The sequence below is a fragment of the Chlamydotis macqueenii genome, chromosome 1 (genome assembly GCF_036417535.1).
Source record: "Chlamydotis macqueenii isolate bChlMac1 chromosome 1, bChlMac1.mat, whole genome shotgun sequence".
NCBI classification, from domain to species: Eukaryota; Metazoa; Chordata; class Aves; order Otidiformes; family Otididae; genus Chlamydotis; species Chlamydotis macqueenii.
This window is the reverse complement of record NC_141556.1, coordinates 191,781,644-191,801,438: the sequence shown is the minus strand read 5'-3', so window position 1 is coordinate 191,801,438 and position 19,795 is coordinate 191,781,644. Positions and strand designations below refer to the sequence as shown.

The window sequence follows — 19,795 nt, the reverse complement described above, 5'->3', positions numbered from 1 at the left end:
ATTGACAGTCATAGACACAAGTATTATATTTCTTACTGTGGGTAACTTAGTGCATTCCTAAGCATTAGTCTAAGGTAATTATAAATAATCACTTCTTTTTTCCCATTCACCAGATGGCCCTTTGATCAAGCAGCGTGTATTCATAAAAGCTCCCTTTCCCATATTCTGGTGGAGAACAGAAAAAAGAAAGATGACATTCTCTTTAGACTATAATACAGAGCAAATCAGAGTGAATATAATCTGCATTCCTCACCAACATTCACAAAAATATACTGTTTATTCTTCTAGGAACTATCCTTTTGATATAGTGACACTTTTAAACTTGGTGCTGTTCAAGGCATCTGACACCAACAGAGAGATTTATGAAATTTCCATGCAACTTATGCAGGCATGTATCAGCTACTTTTTTTAAAAACAACTAAACTGAATGCATGTGTGTTCTTATCTTTGTGAGTTTTTTGTGAACTTATAAAGTACTGTTTGTTTGCTTTTTAGCTTTGTTTTGAAAATAAACAATTAGTTTTGTCTTGGCTATAAATACGTATGGGAATATTTATATGAAAATTAATGGAAAAGTATTAGTTACGATGTCTTTCAAATTTTGAGAATATACTCTGAAGCAGATAGATCATTCTCTGATATCTAAACTTGAAATGCTGACATTTCCTGAATTAATGAATTTTTATTGTCTCATTACATATTTTTTTCTCTTTCATAGATCCTTGAGTCAAAGCTTTTTGTTTATTCAAAAAAGGTAGCTGAGCAAAGACCAGGCAGTATCTTATATGGTACACATGGTCCATTGCCACCTCTTTACAGTGTCTCGCTTGCCCTTCTTTCATATGAGCTAGCAAGGATGTATCCTGAACTTACCCTTCCACTTTTTTCAGGTACCTATATCTATTTGACTTATTATCTACTTTACATTTTTGTACAAATGGTAGTGAGCTAAGATATTTCCACCTGTGAACAGCAGTTCTGTTCATAAATTTTGCTTGACCTCATTTTATTCTGGTTCAGGTCAAATCAGATTTAGGAATGTAACATATATTTCCTAGAGGTACTTAAACAAAGTACAGAATAGCTATTTTAAAACCTCGATTGGGGATTCTGTGCCACTTGTGTCACCTTAGGGTAACTTTGAAATTACAAGGGGTCTGGATAAGTTAAAGTGACATTGGCAAACTGTACTGTAATGGGTTCTTGTGTATAGCAATTCTTCTTATACATACATTTATATAGATGATACTTGTGAGGATAGAATTCTTCATTTTATATAAAGATGACTTCAGCTTTGGGAAGATTTATCGCATGTGTCCAGTTTTACTAATAATTCAAATGACTCCTAATGAGTCATCTCTACCTTCTGTTATTTGCCACATCTGCAAGTCATTAGTATCATTTCAGTGTTATTAGAAATACATTTTCTCAGAGTTACTGAGAAAAATGTTAAAAAATCAGACCTGCAGGAGCACCATTCAGAATATCCCCACTCTGAGGCCATTCCTGGGAACAGTTACATTTTGAGACTTACCTGTCTAGTTTAATCCATTTATTTTTTAAATAACAGAATCAATGTCTATAATTGTGGGAATTCTTGCTGCCTCATAAGAACCTTTTATATTGTTTTCACTCAGTCTGTAGGGGCTGGAAGAAGGGTAAAGGAAAAATACATCATCCGCTCATTAGTGTCCAAGATACCATGAGTTATAAATAAATGGTGCAGGGAAATTCTGATGGCTCATTTATCTTAAAAAAGCAAATGTTGTTCATTATTATTGTTAGCATCTGTTCATGTTGCTGTAGTGGCTATGTCATTTAAAAGAACTCAGACGCACAGTCCAAATTGGAACCCCTTTCCGTGCATCTAAAATTGTAAGGAGCGTGAACAGTGTATGTCTTGAGGGTTTTTTAAAACCAGGCAGTGAGGAAAGAAAGGAAATGTTAACTGTACTGATTCTACAGAAGAATTTTGGTAAAGAAAGTTAATGTGGTTCACCTTGGCAGGAAGCCTGTCACTGTATTTCTGATCCCAGATTTTTCAAATCCCTTCCCCTTACAGTGCCAGTTCTTTTTTTTATAAACTATACAAAGTGCTGTTTACAGCACTCCTGGACTGGCAGCCAACTATGAATTTTATAGGCCTCCCAATAGGAAATAAGACTCCTAATATATGCAAGGTGGTTTTGTCAACTCAGTATAAGTGCCTTAAGATTTAAACTACAGCTTAGAAATGTGGAGGCTGATGGGACACTTGTAATTCTACAGAACACTTTTGTATGTTTATTGTAATTCTCCAAAAGCCCTTGAAATTCTAGAATAACAGCTAGTAACTGAATTATTCTTTTTCCTCTTTATTGACATTCGTTTCACTTAATACATAATATGGCACAGGAACAAGGGGTGACTTTCTGTTTCTAAGCCCAAACTGTGTTAGTTGTTTTAGACAGAAGACCTGACCAATAGCTTACTATTATTGACCATTAAATTAATGTTTCTCTTCAGGAAGCTCAAGTACATGCTTTTGTGTGCTTGTGGTTTGCAAGGCAAAAACTATCCAGTGGTCTAAAACACATCAGAAATCTGATTTATACTGTGTATTTAAGGTTTCCTACATAAACTAACATATTGTCCTTTTCAAATTTACTGTTTTAGAGGTAAGCCAGCGATTTCCAACAACACATCCAAATGGAAGACAGATCATGCTTACCTATCTGCTACCATGGCTTCATAATATTGAACTTGTAGACAACAGACTTCTCCTTCCTGGTTCAAGCCCTACCACTCCAGAAGACGAACTGAAGGACAAGGATGGAGAAATAGCAGTCACAACTGGACTAAAAGGCAATGGCTGGGGCTCTCCTGAGGCCACCTCACTGGTTCTTAATAATCTCATGTATATGACAGCCAAGGTAAAAAAGCAAAACAAACAAACAAAAAAAAACCAACCTGTAAAACAATTTCTGAAATATTCAAACTTATATTTCTTAAGCAAAAGGTACTTAGGTTTCTTCCCTCTGATACCAGAAATTTTGCACTGGAGCAGTCTGTACTAATCAGACACAACCTTCTTTTTGAAGAAGTTCCTTCATTTTTTTTTTTTAAGGACAGTACTAAAACTATTATCTTTCAAAACATGAACAAAGAAAAGTGTTTTACCGTTAAAAAAAAAAAAAAAACTTAATAGTGAAAGCATTCAGGATTAGTTATAGAGAAACTAAGTTCAGTTCCCTCCTGTATCACCTCCTAGGTCAAAAGTTTATTTGAGGGTGAGAATGAGCACCTAGAATTTGTCCTACTGAAGCTTTTGTACTTTCTAGGAAACAAATACTCTCTGAGAGAGATAAAAGGGAAGAAAGGAGTGTACATTTCTAAGGTGCTAGTTAGAGCATTCTTTTGTAAAAGGGAAGATATTTTACATCCCAGGTCCTGATAAATGACAAGGGATTCCTTTTTTCCAATTACTTTTTTTGTGTAAAATGCCTAAGCAGCTGGTGGAGAAGGTACCGGGAGTCCATCTTTTCCTTCTCTGTGCTGAGTTGCAGGCTACTATACTAGTATGCCATGGCTGCTCTAGCACTGCTTTTGCCAGATCCAGTACATATGTCTAAACAGCTAAATGCATAAACTCCAGGAATTAATGCCTGGTACCTATGTCATATGGGACAAAATGGTTCACATTTCCTATCCTGCTCAGGGTTAATCCTCTCTCAAGCAGAATGTCTATATCCATGCTACATAGCAGTTGATTCCAGATCTTGCCTCATGTTGAGGCCCGGTAAGTTAAATAATTATTTTGTGTTCATTTTGGCATGTTAGGATGTCTAGAAGTAATGTGGAGGCTGTGCTTCAGCCCACTAGAATTTTTTTTTATAAAGGAACTGGCACCTTCAATTGCCAGTGTAGATTACAGTAGCTGTAGAAGCCAGTGGTAGTGTGGATGTAGCTAATATGTATTAAAGCACTTTCAGTAGAATAGCATTGCCACTCCTCTCCTAGCAGCATGTCAGTCTGTGCAGTGGTTAAAACAGTTTTCTCAAAGTGGGAGCCAAAGATTTTATATACGGAACAGAACAGCTTCAACTCTAGACTCCCACATCCTGGATGCATGTACTAACCATGTAAATGACCGGACAAAAGGGAATCATTCCTATAACTGTGTCTTGCCAAAGAGAGCAAAAGCTGCACATTTCCAATGTGAAGGCAAAGGGCTGTCTAATGCTTAATTCTGCTAGGATTTACTCAGGACAGAGGTGCCAAATTGTTCACCATTGTGAAGGCTGAAGCACTTAGGTACAGACATGCAGAAACAGAACTTCAGTTGCTTGAAGTTTTGCTTGGTTTACAACTGTAAAGATGAAACAAAACTGCTTGATTTTAGGATCACTTTTTGAATTTACATTCCTGAAATACTTTTTTGTGTGTGTGTGTGTGTGTGATTTAAGTCCTATGGATCTGAACCTGAATACTTTTAAATAGAATTTATGCTCTGAAGTCTGTCAGGTAGCTTTTGAAAATACTGTTTTGTCAATTTTTACAGTATTTTACTGTTGGTTTTGCATGAGAAAATGCTCTAAAAGAGCATGCCTTAATTTGGAGGTCTGCATATTTCGAGAAATGTATGCCTATGATTCTTTGCAGTATGGAGATGAAATTCCTGGACCAGAGATGGAAAATGTCTGGAATGCTTTGGCCAACAATGAAAAATGGAGTAACAACCTTAGGATAACACTGCAGTTTCTCATTAGTTTGTGTGGTGTTAGCAGTGATACCATCCTTTTGCCTTATGTAAGTGTTTGCACTTTATTTTATTTACTATTGGTTGCACAGGTTTTAATGAAGAAAACAGCTATCACCTGCAGAAAATTAATTTCTCTTTCAAAAATAAGAAGTATAAACATATTCCCTACCACACTGTACAAAACTAAATTGTGGAAATCAATGAGCCAAGAAACTGAAATACAAGAAAGGAATTGAGTAGTGGGAATCTGTCTCCACCAGTGGAGCACACCTCATTTCAAGCAAGAGGTGGGCTCCTCTCAACCAAAGAGCAACTTTGCAAGTCTGTGTAAGGGGTCAGTAACAGAGACTGGCCATAAATTGCCAGAATGAGTGAAAAAAAAATACTAGAAATATTTTTTCATATCAGAAATACATAAAAATATCAATTTTGTATATTTTTTTTAAAGATTATTTAAAAGAATGGCTGTTCGGAGGTTAAATAACTTGCATGAAAAGTGAAGAGAAGTAAAAATACTAAATACTTATGATTTTTCTCCATAATCAGTTTACGGAGCTATTAGTTAAATTTTGAAAGTCCTTTAAACAATGGATGTTCTATCATGAATGGGACATAACATGCTATGATTTATTAGCTTGTTTATTGTAAAGATGTAGGTGTTCCTTCAGAAAAGTGTGTAGTTTTATGAAAGGGCTACATTCTCTTCTTTAGCAGTCTAAGGCTTTCTGTGGGACATCTCAAGAGGCACATGATAGCTAACCTTTATAAGCTCCTTACCATGTCAACTTTTGCCTTTGCATGGCTGTCATGAATTATGGAACTGCTCCGGCAATGTGCAAGTCAAACTGTGCAGGATATTGTTATTATTCAAGTTAAAATAAAATCAGGGCTGTCTGAGAAAAGCAAAATAGTCCCATTCCCATGTTCCTTAATGCTCAGTTGCTGGGCGAAACAGAATCTAAATTTAGTAAATTTTCCAGCACAATTACAACATGCTGTTTTAGTAGTCTCTTTCTATTGATTTCCGTGAAATAAATTTGAAATTGATATTCATGTAGTAATCCTGGCTAAAAAGCCTCACAAACATAATTCATTTACAGTTGCTGAAATAACACTTTACTTAAGCGGTTCATGATGACTGCTAAGCATAGTAGAATGAAAGAAATATAGAAGACCATTAAAATTTTCAAGATGTTGTTGTTGTACCATAGACAACCTGATAGTTTCCTTTTATGTGCTGGGTTTACTGTTGTATATTATCAAATCGGTGCATATATATGCTAGGTCAGTGTTGTGCTAATCAAAAGAGGAAAGATTTAGAAGTGGAGTTGCTGTAAGAACAAGCTTAAGGTTTGTAGAAGACAAAGGAGTTGATCCCAAATATCTTGAGGATAATGAAGATCTTCCTATCAGCTGTGAAAGAGGCTCTGCATTCTGTGTTGACCATGTTTTGAGCAGGAGGTTAGATGAGAGACCTCCCAGGTCCTTTCCAACCTGATTGATCCTACAGTCTATGACAGATTTGGGATCAGGCCCAAAGGTGGCCTCCATCAGGAGGAACTACGTTGGCAGAGAACAAATGGAAGTCTGCGAGATAAGAAACAAAGTGAGGGCTCTTTTATTTCTGACAGCTTAAAAAAAGGAATAGGGGCAGTTTTGTAAAAGGAAGGAATAGTCCTGTACTGAGTATATATTTTCACCCCTTAATCTGTAGCCTGATTGGAAATACCTAATAACCCTGTTGCCTCTTGCCCAAGAGCCCTTCACATACCTCATCCTGCCCCCATCCAGATACTTGCCAACTCAGAATTTTCAACACATCCTTTTTCCAAAACTATTGCCATCCCACAGCTCTGAGCAGCCTACCTCAAACCCCCTTACTACACATAGCACTTCCTTCTTCAAATTTTTTCCAAACCTCTTTGCCTGGAAGCCTTGGCTCTTACAGTCCTGTCCTCCTCCAGAACAATACAGTCCTCTTATTCCACAAAGAAAGCCGTCTGTTTTGGCATCTCCAGCTTCATCTGCTCAGCATCTCCTATTTTGCCTTGGGACTTTTCTGCTCTCCCTCCCAGGCTTCCAATGGCTGTTAACAAGACAATCCGGTCTTCACTGGTGGTGGCAGCTGACAAGGTGTTTTCGGCCACTCTGTTTGCCTGTGTTTTGTAATGTTGGGTTAAAAGTCTGATTCTTGGATTTCGCAAAATCTGAAAAAGGTTTCAACTTATGTAGGAAGCTTGACTGTGCTCATGAGTCACCCCTTAACTGATAGCTTTGTCTGGAGTAGGGAAACACACCAGGCTTATCGCACACATCTGCTTAGTGTTTTGATAATGCCGTGGAGCTTACAGATAAGAAATCATAGCTAACTCTGCTAATTACACAAAACTGCTGATACCATAGATATGTATCTTCAATTGTCATGTAGATAACAAATACACATTAGCAAATAAAGGTAACTCGAACAGTTTATCAGCACTGTTCCAGCTCACCTGGGCTCAAAAGACCATGCAATTGCAAGATTGCCAGTTTACCCATCTCCTTTTGGAGCCCTCTGCACCCCAAGGCAGTCAGCAGCTGCTTCTTACCTTCAGCCATCTGTTCTGCCTGTTGGGATCCAAGACAAAAGCATGCCTGACTTATATTTTTTAATTTTTTTTTCAAGCAGATAAATTTGTTGCTTTGTCTCTTATGTTCCATGTAAGTGTTTTTTCCCAGTGCGCCAGTGCAAATTGCTCAGCTGTCTTTTCTTTCACACACGTACTGAAAGATTTCTTAGAATATGTAGAATTCAGAAGCCTCTTTCACAAAGACTTTTATTGTAGGGAACGTGACCCCTCCTGGGGTGAAAGAATCTGGAAGCGGCACTGTGAGCCCAAGGAGAAATGAGCCTCAGAAGGGAAGTGGATTTGTATCTGGAAAGTGCCTGGAAAATTTTTAGCACAGTAGACTTTGAATATGTGCATTTTCTCTACTTCAAGAAAAAGAAAAGGAGAGAAAAAAAGAAGGAAACAGAAGCAGTCAGGAAGTTATTTTAATGGAAGCGTTTAAGTGTATAAGAACAGCAATACTTGGTGAGGCCAACAGGCAGTTCAGTCCACTGCATGTGTTAGCTCCACTATAAGCATTTGTTTAGGGACATCTTTAAAAATAAGAAGGCAAGCATAGAGGCCTGCTTCCTCCTCTTCCTCCTTCCAAATTGTCTCCCAGCTGCAGTAGTTTATGAATCAAAATGTTTTTGACTCAGAGAGAGTCTCTGCTTTTAATAGCCATCAGGGTTTTTCCTCAAGAATTCAGTCTAGTTTGATCTCAGTATCTGAAGAAATACTGAGATCAACTCAGGAGACACTGAGATACATTACTGTTGTGCATACAGTAAGGTTTGAGGTCTTGTTAAATAAGATGAAAGCTTTTTACTTAGAATTTCTAGAAATTATACTCGCTCAGACAGATTTTTCAAATCAGATTGCATGTAGTCTGTATGCATAATTGCTCTGCCTTTCTTCTATGTGCTATTGCCTTGATTACAAATGTAAGTAGCTACTCAGAGCCTGGCTTTTTCTTTGAGCCTACATCTATCTCTTTCACATCAACCATATCTGGAAATACAAGCATGAAGTTTTGGGTGATCTGGCTTTCTAGATTCATCTTCAGTGGAAATCACAAACTATAAATCCCTTAGTGTGATTCAGAGTTAGTGTTGGTATTCTTAAATGACAGGTACAAAATTAGATGGGTTTTGTGTATGTGTATGTTATGTAGTTGTATGTCTAAACAGCTCATTTGTGGATGGCAAGCAAAAACTTTTAGGTAATTAGATCATAGATTCACTCTGCTGAGGAAATTATCTTTATATCAAAGTGAGCAGTTGTATTTCTGTAGGAACAAGATGGATGCAGTGGGATGGTTGTGGGGTCTCTTCAGGAGTAACACGTTGCATCCTGGATCTTTTCAATACTGCAGTGTAACATGTATTGATTTCTTTGGAAATTCACTTTGAACAGAGTTTAATAACTGTTATTTTTTTCTCTAGATAAAAAAGGTTGCAATATATCTTTGTCGCAATAACACTATTCAGACAATGGAAGAGCTTCTTTTTGAGCTGCAGCAAACCGACCCAGTGAACCCAATAGTCCAGCATTGTGATAATCCTCCATTTTACCGTTTTGCTGCCAGTAACAAAGCCTCAGCTGCTGCTTCTGGTATGAACTAAGTAGACTTTTCAGTTATGTTTTCCCACTCTTCATCTCTTTGAAAAAAAACCATCTCTTAGTTTTGCACACATTCAGATCTGTGTATATGTAAATTTCAAGTTTCAGGGCCTTGTTGCACATTTAAATTACAGTTCTTGATTCCTAATGTTGTATGTGCTTTGTAAACATACATTTAATTATCTCAAAAATTTTAATAGGATATTGTCAATGTTTGGTGCTGTTCAGAACTATTATGAGGTGGTTCTTCTACCACTAATTTCTCAGAACAAGAAGCCATCACCAATGCTGTGATTACAGCGGATATACCAAAGCAGCAGAGTTTCCTGAAAACTGAGAGCCTCAACTGTGTGGCCATTTCAAAGGCAAAAAGGCTATTTGTAAGCTGCGGTTATCAAAGATACATAAAAGACATCCACCTCAAATTCAACTTCATCAATGTTTTGCCAAAATCTTGAAAAACAATAGGTTACATCACCTGAGAGTAAGCTTAGTTCAAGGAGTGGGAGAGTATCATTATGTTAATCTCCGCCATGTGCATTTTTCACCGTTCAGCCACACAAGCAGGACCTGTTTTGCACAGGTAACACTGTTCATTCGTGTACGCAGTACTTTCAGGATGATCACTTTGACTGTGACTAATGAAGAAGTTAAAGTTATGAGCTTTTATTGCTTTGCAAATATTGTCTGCTGCATGTGACAGGTGTTCTTATTGACATCCCATATACAGGAACCACCTCTAGCAGTAACACTGTTGTAGCCGGCCAAGATAGTTTCCCTGATGTAGAGGAGAACAGAATGGTGAAAGAGACTGATGAAAGGTTTGTGGTTTCATTTTTTCCCTCCAAAATGTATGCATTTTCCTAGACTAAGTGGGAGATGTTGGGCAAAGTTCTATATTGTTTTGTGGGAAACTCTGATGCTTACACTGATCCTAAGTGGCATTGTCCCAGTAAGAACATTTTAAAATGAGTGTAGGTAAAAATGAAAAAAAAAAAGCGCTATTCACATGATTCTAGTTTCTGACTGCTGTTTAATAATACATTGCAGAGGAACATCTTTTAAACCTACATTGAACAAATTGTGCTAAGTAGATCATGGTTTTCTAGGACATATCCACAAAGGAGAAAGAAAATAAAGAGTGTGCACCAAATAATGACTATTAAAATCTTTATTAAAAATCAGGTTTGATCACACCTTTTGATTTCATGGACAGTGAGTAAAATTTAGTATGCAGATTTGTATCCATGATTGGATTGCAAGGTTGCAAGGACACCTCCTTTGTCTAGATAAAATGGCTTACAGAGGAAAGCTATGTGAAGTATTTTGCTTAGAAATCATACCGTCAGTTTAGTCCTTTACTACTTACAGTACATACTGACAAACAATGGATGAATAAATGCAAAGCTTAAGAGCCATCAGATCTATAAGCACAGACAGATATATGTTTCTTCTCTTACTGAAACCCTCTTATTTTTTAAGAGAACTTTGAATGACTTCTAGTAGCATTAATTAGTAAGTGTATTAATGTTACATCAGTCTGTTGTTCCTGGTAGTTGCTAATATCACTTCAGTAGTCCAACCCACCTTCCACGGGTTCAGGGCTTAGAGGTACAGAGACAATTATGTAAGCAAATTTTTCTGTACTTCAGAACCTTTTGAGTCACTTGCCTTCTACATATTATAAATATGAGTAGCATCTTGTCAGGTTAGTTATATCTGTCTGCTAATTTAAATGTAAGTAAAAAATGGCACTCATCTTAGTACTAAGTAAGGTTTCAAACTGATAGTAAAGAGGATTTGACTCAAAATGATGGTTTTCAGCATATGCACTAGAAATAAAAGGAAGATAAAACCATTTTACCTCTGGATTAGCTTTTTTTATTATTCTTTACATAAATGTTTATGTCTGTATAGTTTAAGCCGGATTTTTGTCTAGTTGATTTGCACGTAAGTTTAGCAAACTTCATTTCCTGCTATACTTTCAATCTAACAGTGTTTTCAGGATTTCTTATGTAAATCTTAAATGTGACTCCAGAAATATTTTTGTCATTCAAATCTGCTGCAATGCTAGGAAATGAATTATGATAAAAATGAAGGGAAGATTACAAAGTTCTGATATTAATATTCTTATTCCTAGTGAAAGACTTCTCAGGAAAAAAACGTAAAATAATTTGCCTGAATTCATTGCTAGCATTTAAAATATCAAAGACACTATAAGCTATAAGTGCATGCACACTTCAAAACCAATGTGTCAATCTAGAAAGTCCATTAATATTGACCTCTTGTGTCAAGACATGTTAAATAACATTGACAGACGGTAATAGATCATAAACAAACTTTTCTCATAAATGTGGGCATTCTTTTAATAATATGAAGCTAATCAGAAGATATGTATGTTTTTGTGTTGACCCAATATGATGTAAAATGCTCTGCTCTCAAGTAATTTCTATGACCTGTATTCTCTATTTGTTTCATACAAATAGAGAATTTGGATGGAATTTGTCTCTCCATAATTCTTCATAATTTTTTTCCTTAACTTTATTCTTCTTTTATCTTTTTTTTCTTTTTAGGTATGACAGATAAATATGTCAGTAGTTGCCAATTTGTGCACATTTATTAAAGGAATTTATTAAAATATAGGAGAAATAGATTCTGGAAAGATAGAAAGTGGCAGAATTAGCTGGCTCGTGATGCCTTTTGTCACCTTCACAATGAATTTATTGTGCTCTTATGAGACAACCATGTTTCAGAAACAGCATAATATTATTATTAAATTATAATAATATTATTAAATACTCTGCAATAAGATATATGTGCATTAATAAGAAATGGAAATGAATGTTGACAAGAGAACCTTCAACCTGGTTTTGTTTTAACATGGTTATTTATAATTAATTTCCTAGGTTTGCAGAAACGATGATGTTTTCACATTCTCGTTAATGTGTGAGCCTCCTGCATGACTCCTCTAACTCCACTTAAGGCCTGATTACACTGAAAGCACAAGGAGGTGGAGGAGGCTAAAGGAGATCACCAGTAAAAATTAGCTTGTCGTGTATCTGTGGCAGATTTGAGGACAGCTGTAAACAGTTTGTTCCGGCTCTCATATCCCTTAACTTGTCTGATAGGTCTGCTCTCGCAGTTGCTGAATTTTCCAGTTGAAGGGTGATCTGTTGCAGCTTTTGCTGCTTGATACATGTGTGGGCTTGACTTTGGACTCTTTAGTCAGTTACTTTAGCAGGTTGCCAGAATTTTACCCATGAACACAGGCTGTGAAAAAACACTAGCTGTGAACAGTTTGTATCTCAGTTCAGCCTTAGCAGTTTCTTGCCTCAAGAAAATCACACATTTGCAGTAAGAGAATTTTCCCTCTGCTCAATTGTAAAAGCTTGTGACACAGGAGCACGCTGCTGCAAAAATCTTCTTTTATGGAAAGAAACAGCATTACGTTCACATTGCTGTCTGCTCCTGTATAAAAGTGCATGCATAAGTAAATGCCTTTTTTATACAGTAAGCATACAGTCCAGATGTTTAATGTCATTCTGTGTTTTTAATGAAGATTTTTCTTGTATTTGAAGGTTCAGTAATGTAGTCAGAGCACATACTCGACTAGAATCAAGGTACAGTAATAGCTCCGGAGGATCTTATGATGATGACAAAAGTAAGTTCTATTATTCAATTTGATGAAATGTCTGGTGTTTTGGTGGGAGAGGAAAACATTCTTATGACTAGTGCAGGCTCTCTGTTTAAATTCTGTATAAACAGTAATGTAGCGTCACCATAAAGGGAATGTCCTCATTTAATTAATTTCCGTTTTAAGCTGGGCTCAGTCAAAATTATTTAAAGGCTAGAGAACTGCACAGAAGGCAGCAGCAGAGAATTCTCCAGATAGTAACACCCTGAACTTTTAATATATGGCAAGGCAAAAGACTTCCAAGAGCATTCCAGCGAGTACTGTGAATTGTGCCCTCTGTCAGTATTTCCCTCCAATTCAACCGCTGTTATGAGCATGAAGAAGAGATTCAGGAATTTCAAAAAATTATCTCCTTTTTAGCTTTTCTTTGCTGTCTGCAACCCATTTCTGGCTGCACTGTGCAAACCTGTGCTAAGAAGGGAGAGTGAGATAGGGCTCCTCAGCATGCTTGTTCTTTATTTATTTCTGCTGGACAGACTAGAAATGGACGCTTGATGCTGAGAAGGGATTCCAAAGAAAACCAAGATAATTGCATCAACTACTTAATTGCAGTGTAGATTTCAGGAGCTCGATTATTTGAATTCATTTCTGGAGTGAATTGTGAAGAAGCTAATCTACAGATTTTAGTTAGGTCCTAACCAAATGTAAAAAAGACCTTTTCATGGACATTTATCTCTGGCTTAGTAAAGCCAGGCCAAATAATGTAGAGGCCGTAATGTCTTGTCTTGGTGCTACGTACACCAGTTTGGGACAGCATTTCAATGTGAAAAATAAAGATGTTGTATATTCTTTCATAAAAATATTTTTTTTTGCATTACTTTTCTGCAAAATAAGGAAACACTGTTAAATATAAGATGATAGGCTAATTTTACCTATATCATTAACTATGGTTCATAATTATGAAGTACAATATTTACAAAATATTGTATATGTACGTAGTGCAGTATTTAAATATACAAATAAGTGTGCAACATATTAAACTCTGTGGCTTTTAGTACACTTGTCTTGTTTTTCTTAGGATTTTCTCATGCTGCAGCTACTAAAAATTCTTCAGTAGATGTTAATTGGAGCACCAGTGGTAATCTGATCTGCATGAACAATCTTTCAAAATAGAATAATGTTTATGTTATCAGAACATTCTTCATGAGTGGCTGGTTTTGACATGGGCTTTGAGTAGTACAAGTTTAAAAAATACTGACATTTTCTTTGGGTCTTTTGGAATGTCTCCTTAAGCCAGTGCCCAAGCTTTATAGCACTGTGAATATTTATGCAAGGTTTACTTCTCACAGGAGGTCCTTCTGCAAATATTCTAATATCTAGGTGTAAAATAAAATACATTTTACTTAGCTACTGACATTTACATTGAACTCTAAAAAGAATGAGTAAATTTTATACCATTTGTCATTCCACAAGATAAATAATGCGACCTGCATAAGAAGGTGCAACTTATCCCTCTGACAGGCAGCTCAGGCTGTGAAGGGGTTGGTGGTATGACTTCTCTCTTCTCTCCAGTCTACTTGAGCGTATGTCTGTTGCTGAGGATGCAAATAGGGAACACAACTCTGCAGCACAGAAATTCTTTTGTTCATGCAAAGATTGCATGTTAAGGTGCGAAGTGCTTCTTTTCCTTCCCAGTCTGCACATAGATCTCCGTGAGTGAGGAGCTAGGTCTTAGTGTGGACTTCATGAAGCAGTTTTATGTGAAACACTTAAATTGGTAGTAATAAATAGTGACCTTGCAGTGCTTTTTATGTGAAAAGCATCTGGTAAACGTTATCTTGTTAATCCTTAGAAGATGGATATGTGAAAATGTTATACTTTGCTACGGTTTTAGGTCAGTTTATTCTTCTTTATTTGTAACTAATAAATAATCCTCCAGAGGATGGGAGAGATAAGTAGAGGTCTAAATCATGAAGATCTAAAGTGCTCCTTGGAAGACTAGCACTCCAGAATGGGAATGTTAATTGACCTTGTAGTAATGATTGGAGGAGCAGCTACTGCATTGAAGGGCTCCTGAAGATCTGGAAACTTGAAGACATTTTGTCAAAACCAAAAAGTGGCATGCATTAGAAAAAGCTAGCTCTGATACTTTTGTTTTGTTTCCTGTGGCAAAGCTAACAAGCATCAGATACATGCTTTTAAAACAAAAAAGGAAAGTGCTGAAAGTTTAAAACCTACCTAAAATGCAAAAGCTTAACCAAAAAAAAAAAAAAAAAAAAAAAAAAACAAAGCAAAAAATAATGTTGACAGTAAAAATTCACAAAGGGCAATGTTTGGATATATGTCAACAGGCCTGGAAGGGATACTTTCCATGGCAGTGTATCACAGACTGCCAGACCTGGGAAATAAAGCTGAGAGAATACAGAGAGTGATGGAAATAACTTACTTGACCCACATCACTGTGGATAAACAGGTGGAATAAAAATTGCTTATTAACCTACAGCAGCTGTCATACTGAAGCAAAGTTAAATACCTCTTTGAGAAATTCAAGAGATAATTAATCTCTGAAAGAAAATTACCCTGAAGATGTTTTTTGCATTCCTTATGCCTCCTTCCTAATACAGGATATTTAACTTCTGCCTTTGTAGCATCGCTCAGCAGAGCACTGGTGAGGAGTTGCAAGAATGTGTCACTGGCACACGGCTCCTTGCAGCAGATGGCTTCCAACAGCAGCCTCGTTGGCTGAACTTTCCTCTCATTTTTGAAGATAAAGTCTGTTGCTTGGTGCTTTGTGATCACAATCCAAAGCTACTAAGTGACAGCAGGGATTCAGCTGCAGCTCCTACCATTCAGTGCTGTCTGCCTGGAATGTCTTTAATTTCCAGCAGCATGAAAGAGGGATTAAAAATGCATCACTTGTTATTGAACATGGGAATTTGGAAACCTCATGTCATCTTATCACATTATTCCAAACAGCTCAGCTCAGCTAATACATTAGCATAAACTCTATTTTATTATTTCTCAAAAATGAGTAACCAGACTTGGTTTTAATGCTTTTCCATGCAGATGACCCTGTTTCTCCATATACAAGCTGGTTATTGAATATTGTTGAAACCAAACAACCACATCCCCTGCCCATGCCTTACAATGGAGGATGTTGGGCACCACTTGTGGACTACCTCCCAGAAACCATCACACCCCGGGGACCCCTTCATAGGTGAGCAGCTTCTTATTCTGACATTTCAAACAGTGAGATGCTTCCCCTTACTGGTTGACAGCTGACAACACCAGTCCAGCTGTCCTACCACTCAGAATATCTGAAAGTCACGCCTTCAGTTTCTGCTGATTTACAGTGCTAAAATCAACATGCAATGAACGCTTGCAGTTCTACCAGATTTCTAGCAGAAAATGTATTTACAATGTAGGACATCACTTTCTAATAAGAATCAGAATGAAGAAACAACGAAATCAGAAAAGGAAAGCTTCTCTTTTCCAAAAGTCTGTGGCTGTTATTCATAGCACTTTTTTGTCTTTGATCTTTTATTCTAACTAGGCTATGCATATTCTGAAATTTCTCTTTTACATAATTTATATTGACGGTAATAGCGTTCTTTTCAGTAATGGATACTTACCTGCTTAATACTGTAACTAAGGTGCTTCAGCATTAATCATATTGAGAAGAAATGCTACAAATTTGAAAATCTAGGTTGTTTATTTTATCAGAAATAGCCATCATGTTACTTTTTTCCCATCTCCAGGAGGTTTCAACTTGATACTGTGATTTAATTTCCAGGTGCAATATTGCTGTCATCTTCATGACTGAGATGGTCGTGGATCACAGTGTGAGAGAAGACTGGGCTCTTCACCTTCCTTTATTGCTACATGCTCTCTTTTTAGGTAAGACCAACAGAACAAGAAATAAAGTGTAAATGTACTCCTGTCTTTTTATTTTAGTTTTGCTGAAGCTGTAGAGTTGTGTTTCGTATGTTTTTAATTATGATTTCCTAAAAAAAAAAAAAAAGCCTGAGGCAATTGCAGTCTGTGAATGAGTCTCAAAATTCTGAAGCTTTTGAATATTTTGGCCAATTTCACACAAATCTGAGAGGTGGGTAGAAATTTTAAGATGATTGACATCCTAAAATATCTCTTAAAAAAAATAACCCCCCCTGCAAGAAAGGCAGGTGGAACTCAGCCTTTGTACAGTCTGGTTTGTGGTGAGCAGCTGGGCAGTCACCACATTCCTTAAACCTGGACTAAACACACCAGTGCTGTCTCTTGCCTTTGCGCAAATATTAGGTAAGAGAGCTGAGATTACTGCACTGTGGAGATAGCGAAGGCAGGATACAAACCACTGGAAAGCAAGCTTCATTAACTTCACTGATAATGGAATACTTGATACTTGATCGCCAGCGTCTTCCCTTGTATACCTGAGCACAGAGGCACATCTTTTTCCCCACTGCTGCATCTGTTTTTGACCGTAACACATTTCAACTGGAGGCTGATATCTTCCTTATCTTGCCATTTAACATTATGAGTGGCCTAATTTTTTAGCACATAAGAGTGTTTAGAATTGTAAACACAGCTTATAAGTTTCATCATTGATAAATACTAGTTATCACAAATAAACACAGACAGACACTTGTGAAATAAATTTATTATAACTGGAGATCACAGTCCACTTCTCATTCAGTCACCATAGTTACTACTAAGTCTATTTACTGACAATCTGGGAAGAGTCTGTTCTTCAGCGGGCAAAAAAGATTAAACTGGGAGGTTACAGCACAGTGGAAGAATAGATGTGATATACTTCAGTAAGTAGTTGAAGAAGATACCTTATTCTCCTTTTCTGCTACTCTGTTACCAACTGTTCTGTTTGAAATTTTTTGTTGAAATAGGATTTTTTGGAAAATGCACACTTGTCAAATACTCAGGTTTTGTATATTAGTACATTGATTTCAACAAGCTTCTAATGAAACACAAGAATAACAGCCAGAACCATGTCTGATGGGGCTTCCAGGGTCAGTTTCAATACAACATTTCAGATATATTGTTCACTTACTTAAAAGTTAAATCTATTTTGTGGCTGCCTATAACAATTTTTTACTCCTTTTTTATATTGCTGTGAACTTTCTAAGTGTGAGAGGGAGCTGGAAGAGAACTGGATGAGTGTATTAATCAAATCAGTAACCATCAACTGATCAAACAATGTATTTAATATGATTTATAACAACTGTGAGAAAACTGATGCTTACAGTTAGAAATTCTCATAAGAATAAATGAATAACTTAGAATCATGGAATGGTTTGGATTCAAAGGGACCTTTAAACGTCATCTAGTCCAACATCCTTGCAAGGAACAGGGATGTCTCCAGCCACATCAGGTCGCTCAGAGCCCCGTCCAGCCTGACCTTGGATGTTCCCAGGGATGGGGCATCAGCCACCTCTCTGGGCAGCCTGTTCTAGTGCTTCACCACACTCAGTGTAAAAAAAATTCTTCCTTATATTTACCCTGAATCTACCTCCTTCTATTTTAAAACCATTACCCCTCATCCTATCACAACAGGTCCTGCTAAAAAGTTTCTCCCCATCTTTCTTATAAGCCCCCTTAAGGTACTGGAAGGCCACTATGAGGTCTCGCTGGAGCCTTCTCTTCTCCAGGCTGCACAGCCCCAACTCTCTCAGTGTGTCCTCATAGGAGAGGTGCTCCAGCCCTCTTATCATCTTCAGGGACCTCCTCTGGACTCGCTCCAACAGGTCCATGTCCTTCTTATGTTGGGGGCTCCAGAGCTGGATGTAGTGCTCCAGGTGGGGTCTCACCAGAGCAGAGTAGAGGGGCAGAATCCCATCCCTTGACCTGCTGGAGTATGCAGCAGTTGTGGCCACTTCAGTTAAGACAGCTTTAAGGAGCCATCAGGGAACCATGCAAATAAAGATATGCAGAAACAGAGTTATGATATTCGTAATCCATTATAAAAATATCTTTAGTGATTTGTGCATGCAATAACATTTCCACATTACATTATTTCTATTACATAAATAGAAATTTATGAATACCATTTGAGACAGTCCCTTGGCTAAGAGCTGTTAATTCTCAAATGTGAAATTTAAGCTAAATGTTACTGGTAACTAAATGGAACAACTTAGTGGTAACTGAAATGAGATCACAGCCTCTGGGCTTCAAGTTCAATTTCTCTAGAGTTTTTATACCTCCTGTGGAATATTTTTCTGTATTTTGTAGTAGAGCTCTGTTGTGGTGGTGTAAGGAAGTTATGCTACATGTTAGCCTAAGGTATGAATGTAGTTGAAGTATTTCTGTCCTGTTGGAATGTGAGCAGATAGATGCATCTGGCTTAAGAGGAAACTGGACACTGGTATGATGGCTAGATGGAGAGCCTGTGTCCTTTCATTTGCTGGAAGGAGTGAGAAAATACTAAAATGAAAGAATTTTGCAATGCGTGTGTTCAATACGCTATTGGATGGTTTGTAATACTGACAGTGAAGTAGAGAGGCAGGCTGCTGACGTGAACCTGCCTACTTCAGCAGTGTATGAAAATCACTGCTGTTTAAAAACTTTCTTTGCAAACAGTGTGAAATGAGTTGAGCAGCTAAACTCCTTTCTCATGAAAATATGTCCACGTCACAGAAGTTTACCCTCCCTAGAACTCGTGTAAGTTAAAGAAGGGCCCGGCACTGGAGAAGCATGAAGACTGAACTGTCCTTCTCACTTCATAGTTAGCATATCTATGCCAATACTTTCCTATAGCCCTAGGGTTTAACAGGATTTCAGTCACAAGTGCTGCCAATATAACATTTACTTTTAACTAAAATAACTTTTAATATCCTTTTCAGTGTATGTTAGAACAGAGTAGGATGGGTTCATTATCTCCTAGCAGGTGGAAGGAAATGGAGAAAGGAGAATAGGAGCAAAAACCTGAAGAAGCTGAAAAATAGGTGGGCAGGTTGGCTCTGATTATTTTGGAGGAGGCTATAGGCAGTAAGACCAAGGATCACAGGACGTCCAAAGACCTGCCCATAGGAGCCAAAGATACATTGTTCAGACTATGGCAGTAGTCTTGCAGGACAGACAAGAACCAGTGGGACTGGAGTATATTAGAAAATGCCTGACTTGAAAGACCTGTTGGCTGCTGCCACTTAGAGTAAAGAGGGAGGTGCTTTTTAAACATAACTATATCCTGAGAAGAGAGGAACC

At 37.3% G+C, this 19,795-nt stretch overlaps 1 protein-coding gene across 2 annotated transcripts in view; it reads left to right on the top strand.

The window, feature by feature from the left end:
* Positions 1-19,795, top strand: part of FRY (FRY microtubule binding protein) — a 170,033-nt gene that overhangs the window by 99,725 nt on the left and 50,513 nt on the right. For both annotated transcript variants that reach the window (XM_086772000.1, XM_086771999.1), the window contains exons 30-38: positions 289-388; positions 719-890; positions 2,656-2,912; positions 4,642-4,788; positions 8,775-8,943; positions 9,683-9,773; positions 12,531-12,613; positions 15,653-15,803; positions 16,380-16,483. In XM_086772000.1, the coding sequence (XP_086628126.1) occupies positions 289-388; positions 719-890; positions 2,656-2,912; positions 4,642-4,788; positions 8,775-8,943; positions 9,683-9,773; positions 12,531-12,613; positions 15,653-15,803; positions 16,380-16,483 (1,274 nt within the window). The remainder of the gene's footprint in view (positions 1-288; positions 389-718; positions 891-2,655; positions 2,913-4,641; positions 4,789-8,774; positions 8,944-9,682; positions 9,774-12,530; positions 12,614-15,652; positions 15,804-16,379; positions 16,484-19,795) is intronic.